This window comes from Limulus polyphemus, unplaced genomic scaffold (genome assembly GCF_000517525.1).
Source record: "Limulus polyphemus unplaced genomic scaffold, Limulus_polyphemus-2.1.2 Scaffold211, whole genome shotgun sequence".
Classification (NCBI taxonomy): domain Eukaryota; kingdom Metazoa; phylum Arthropoda; class Merostomata; order Xiphosura; family Limulidae; genus Limulus; species Limulus polyphemus.
The window spans coordinates 736,910-742,604 of NW_013665821.1; the positions used below are offsets into that span (position 1 = coordinate 736,910).

Consider the following 5,695-nt stretch of genomic DNA (forward strand, 5'->3'; position numbering starts at 1 on the left):
ACAAGCCAATACTCGTGCAAGAAAGAGCCATCTTTCATTATCAAAAACGACCCAAAGCCATCATTAGTAAATGTAGAAGGTGGTGAGAAATGAACAAACGAGTCAGAAAAGTAAATGTAGTCACAATAAACCCAAATGGAAGGAAAAAGAAGTAGCGCAAATCTGGATAGAAAAGATTGAAGCCAGTAAAGCTTACATCATATAACAAAGTGTGTAATAGTGGAGAAAGTTAGATTAAGCAGAACAGAACAGATTTCAATAAAGCTAACTCAGAATTCCAGCAAAAAGTAGAGAGCTGTCAATGGTACTGGATGAATTGGAGAGAATTCTTTATGGAAGAAAGAAGGATGTTGCACCAGGCGAAGATGTGTAAGACTCAAAAATTAAAACTCTTCAAAAAAGAGAAAGCAGAGCTAGTTGAAATTATAAATTTGTCAGTACTGAAGGGGAAAATATAAAAGGATATCAGCCTGTGCAATGACCATTACACACTGAATGGATATAGACTAATAGCTATATCAAATGTATGGGTAAAAATCGTGGAAAAGTTGACAGCAAATAGACTCATCTGAGATGTCTACCTACTAAAGTTGGAGAAGCAAAACCAAAAAGATCTGCAATCTAAAATTTTGAGGCTGTTGGGCACATCATCCAGCAGTGAATGCAGACATCATAACACTGTGCTGTTGGAGGTTTGATGCTGAAGGTGCCTAAAATTGAGTGGATGGTGGTTCTGGGAGTTTTAGACATTCTTATATATTGGCTATGTTGGACACCAGGCACTTTCAGTTAAAATTTGGCAAATGAAGATCTGTACTTTTCGAAATCAACTCTGGCTTGCTACGAGGATACACATCAAGTCTTATCATCTTCAGTGTATACATAGCTGATCTGGTCAACACAGTGAAAAACATCTGAGTGATACCATATACGTATGTTGACAACATAATTGTTGCAAGCATCTCACACTTACCAATGGAAGTGGTGGAAACTGTGCAAGAAGCCGTAAGAACTCTGTCACTTCTTTGGGTGTTGTGAAGATCTACAGATTGACAATGTCTGTACATTTTGCGTGCACATCTGAGAGAGAAATCAGTGAAAAGTCTTAAACCACGTGGTGTTTTCGTGATTTTGGTGGCGTGTTGGACCGTTTTCCCATTTTACTCGCTGTACAAAGCAGTAAAGTTTGATAAAAAAAATTGCAACGTCTTCTGTGAATTATTTAACGTGTTTTTTTTATTTCTTTGTTCAAGGATCATGAACATTGATAATATGTGAGGACACTAAAATAGATGTACTTATAAAAATTTTTCCTTTAATTTTTAAATTCGATTTTGTTAGGTTTTATTAAAAGTTATTTTTCTGTTCCAGATGAAAAAATCTGGAATAACTCTGTCATTAAATTTAATGATATTAAGATTTAATTCTGATAATTATGAATAATTAACTGTGCAATCTTTCTAGTTTAATGTAATTGTGTGAGATAAATTTTATCTTAATTAACAAAATAGTTTTGGTTTGTAAATAACATCTTGACTGTTTATGAGCTCTGAGGTAACTCGTTTCTTTCAATTCAAAGTCTATGCATTTATTTTGAGATAAACTGCACCAAACCATTTATATTTCCGAAAAGGAAAAAAGTATGCTGGTTCTTAATGTAATCCATAAGCCATTAGATTCTCCGGAAAATACATACGTTATCAACTGAAATAAATTGTATATGGATTGAAAGTGAAATGTAAAACATGTAGCATTATTGCTTCATATTCAATACTTATATAAAAGTCTACGATTACTGTGATGAGTAAAAGACAAGCACCATTATGCACAGATCTGTACTTAAAAGGCCTAGATTTGTTTTTGTTTTGTACTTGTGATCCAGACAATAAACTGGATCCAACTCGCAACTGATGACTAGAATTAAAGAATGAGATGAGAGTTTACACTTCTCTTTTGCCGACACGTACAATTTTATGAGGAGACAAAAAAAAAAACATCTTGAAATTAATGTCTGTGTCATTTTACGAAACAATAAAAGTTTCGAGTTTTAGATGTGTAAATAATTTATTGAACATTTTTTGTTAACTATTAAAGTAAAGGAAAATACACCTGCAACTAATTAGGCAAATCAAGTTTTCATTACAGAATAATACTTATTTGGTATTGGATAAACATTATTATTATTATAAGGAGACAGTAAACCAATAACATAAGGTCATAATGGGAAAAAGGGAAATATGACTACAAGCGAAATGAACAATACATATTTTGTTACTTATGCCACACAGGAGAATTATATGTCTTCTACAAGATACACTGTGTTTTCTAACTAGTGGTCAAAACTTGGCAGCCAAGTGAAGCCCAGTCGACGTCGTTCAGGATTTTATTTACCAAAGAATCGGGCGAAGCGCACGTAGTAGTATCTATATCATATACGTCAACGTAATCAGTGTTCGACAGCCACACTATACTGCAGTTGCAGACCCACGGATTTCCTAGAGAATTAAAAAATAGAAGTCTTAAGGCATTAGAAAGTAAAACGGTTCACACTGTTAATCCAATTTACCTGCAGTTACTGAAGTGTTATTTAATTTTTGTTTAAAGATATATAGTTGAAATAAACGACTTTATTTTTTCGAAATACTGAATCCACAGTCACATGTGCACGGTCATTGTCTTAAACAGTGACAAAACAATTATTGACAGTGTATTATTTAACATTGAGTACGGGAAATTTAAACTTTTAGGAAATTCATAAAGTACCGATCATAATTCTGGGTCCAATTTTTCAGGGAAGAATGCGAAACAAAAGTGTTATAATTCTCTAACTATATGACTACAGTGATCAGTCATGGACATTACCACAGAATCCACCAAAGTTCTCTTAGGTTAGCTTCTCTCCTGCAACATTACTTTTAAATTGGTCCCACAAATTTCCAATTGCATTAGTTTCGGGTATTTGGCCATTTGTAGTTTTCATATTGCCAACTTCTTTCTACTCTTCTATGTACCAGTCAATAGTGGTACATTGAGAATTGCCTGACTAACCAATGGGCTATGATGCTGCTTTTTAACACACTATTTTTTATTGTTTCTTCTTTTTTTCTGTCTCCCAGTGGGACAGCAGTAAGCTTACGGGTACATGACGCTAAAATACGGGGTTCGATTCCCCGCGGTTTACTGAGCAGGTAGCCCAATATGGTTTTGTGCTAAAAAACTTTCTTTCTTTTTCAAGACACTTTTCAATCGACCGCCATTTCTCGGCAGATTGACTTGAAACTTGGTAGGACTATACACTGGTATAATACGCCCAGATACTTTTTTCACTTTTTTGATTTAGGCCTTTATAAAGAAATGTGTGGGGTGAAAGGTGAAACAACCCGAAAATGCATATTTTGAGCTCCTGTACCGTCGCACAAATATAAATTTATAGGGGACTAGAGCACAGAAAAAATACATATTTTTGTTTTTTTTTTAGTTTTACTCGTTCTTATTTTGACCAGTTTATACGGGATTTGACACATTGATACTTTTTTATAGGTCTCGCACATTGACAAACAAAAATGGCGGACTTGTCCATATTTCGTAATTATTAGGGGGGTTTAAATACTATAAAAAGCATGTTTTTAGAGTTTTCAACAGTACTCCACAGTATTTAGGCCAATTTCCGTGGGGTACTTTTTTACAGGTTTCAATACATACGCATACAAAAAGGTGGGATATGCTTATGTTAGGGGGGGGGGGGTAAAAAGTTTAGGAGTTTTGTTCAATTAATTACCCTTTTGACTAATTTACATGAAATTTAGTACAAATATACTTTTCTACAAACAGTGATATAGCCAGTTTTCCATCTTTCTGTGTTTTTCGCGATTTTTCTAGTGTCAAAATTGAACATGTTGGTATTGTGTGGCGGAGACATGTTGCATTCGCTCGTGAATACTGGTCTCTTTAATTTCGTATTAAAACAGCATGGAAACATCCTTACATCATTATAGACCTACTACAACATTTCATTCCTTTACTTACACAAATTGTGATGCTGCTTCTTCTTCAGAATATCGTAAATTGTGACATATTTCCTACTTCTGTAAATATCGTTACAGACTTAGTACCGTGTTTACTGTTCTCTAACTTCTCATGGTTTTGTCTCTGCACAAAATTGGCCGGGCATGACCTAATGACTAATGTGCTCGAATGGTAAATTTTAAGGTTCGGTTTTCACGGATCGTTGCTCCAAAGACTCCTCATTTTGAGACAGTGAGTGACCTATAAGATTGATGGTCAAATCCCACTATCTGGTCAGATAAAAGTAGCCAAAGGGTTAGCGATGGAGGCAATTAACTAGCTGCCTTCCTTCTAGTCGCGCAGATGGCCGTCGAGTAGTTTTGCACGGAATTCAAAACAAACAAATTCCTTCTAGTCTATCAGCTCACAGAACCTGAACATCACTGGTCCATTTTGAACAGAATAATAAGATTGGCTGCCACACACATAGATGAAAGTACTGTACTTGTTTAGTTTCATCGCGGCGAGAATTGTGGATCTTCTGACCCGTGACTCAGCACGCTAACCGCTCGGCTTCGTCAGGTGCTTATTACGAGCACCAATATGTTCTTTAACGTATACTATTATTGATTACAAAATTACTGAAAGTTCCTGCTAGTTCGTCATATCTTCTCATTTGTTTCTCATTAAATATTTAATTTTCTTTAGATCACTACCCCAAAATAGATATTTTTTTAAATAAGATCTCTCCACACAATTATAAATGGTATTCTATGATATCATACCATTTCTGAGTATTCACGAGATTTTTTCTTCAAATATTAAATAGAAGTCTGTGTTGACAGATAATCTCTAATTATTTACCAGACACAGAAAGTTAGTTTTAAGATAGCTGAATCTACTAATAGTAATAATCTACTAATAATAAGGATAACTACCTTCAACTTTAACTTCCAAAGGTGACACGTTTTGGGCGAATTCTGGAAACAATGATAAAGATAAGGTCTCAAGTTTGTTGTACGTGAGATCCAAAAGGATTAACTTATTCATGCCTTTAAAAATATCTTCAGGAAGGCTTTTCAGTTCGTTGCCCCTAGAAAAACAAAAGAAATAAAACATGTGTATGTTTGAACACACAGAGTCGACTACGACACTGTGATTTAAAATTTAATACAAGTTCCTTTTTTTTTTCAACAAATATATCTAAGAATTACAATTTCTTAAAGATTATGATTCACTTTGAAGGTTACATGCTTTATTGCACAAAAATGTAACTCGCGTTTTTTCGATTCTTTGTTTGTTTATTGAATTTTACACAAATACATCATTAATTTTAAGTAATAGACTAGGGGAAAGCAGGTAGTCAATACCACCCGCGGCCAGCTCTTGGACTACTCTTTATTAACGAATAAAGAGATTAACCGTAACATTATAACACTCCAACAGCTGAAAGGGCGAGCATGTTTGGTGAAGGGAGGGCCTGTGGTTATGGTGCTCAACTAGCAATCTAAGGTTCGAGTCACCGAATCTGCTTGTCCTTTCAGCCATAGGCATTATAATGTGAAGGTCAATCCCACTATTCATTGGTAAAAGAGTAGCCCAAGCGTTGGCTGTCGGTGGTGTTGACTAGCTACCTTCCCTCTAATCCAGAGGTCACCAAACTTTTTTCACAGCGGGCCAGATAACTGAG

At 35.0% G+C, this 5,695-nt stretch overlaps 1 protein-coding gene across 1 annotated transcript in view; it reads right to left on the reverse strand.

The window, feature by feature from the left end:
* Positions 1-2,062: 2,062 nt before the first annotated feature.
* Positions 2,063-5,695, reverse strand: part of LOC111085038 (leucine-rich repeat-containing protein 4-like) — a 7,681-nt gene continuing 4,048 nt past the window's right edge. Inside the window, exons 2-3 of the mRNA XM_022382027.1 lie at positions 4,944-5,098; positions 2,063-2,495 (exon numbers count right to left, since the gene is read on the reverse strand). Of these exons, the coding sequence (XP_022237735.1) occupies positions 2,326-2,495; positions 4,944-5,098 (325 nt within the window). The 3' untranslated portion in view covers positions 2,063-2,325. The remainder of the gene's footprint in view (positions 2,496-4,943; positions 5,099-5,695) is intronic.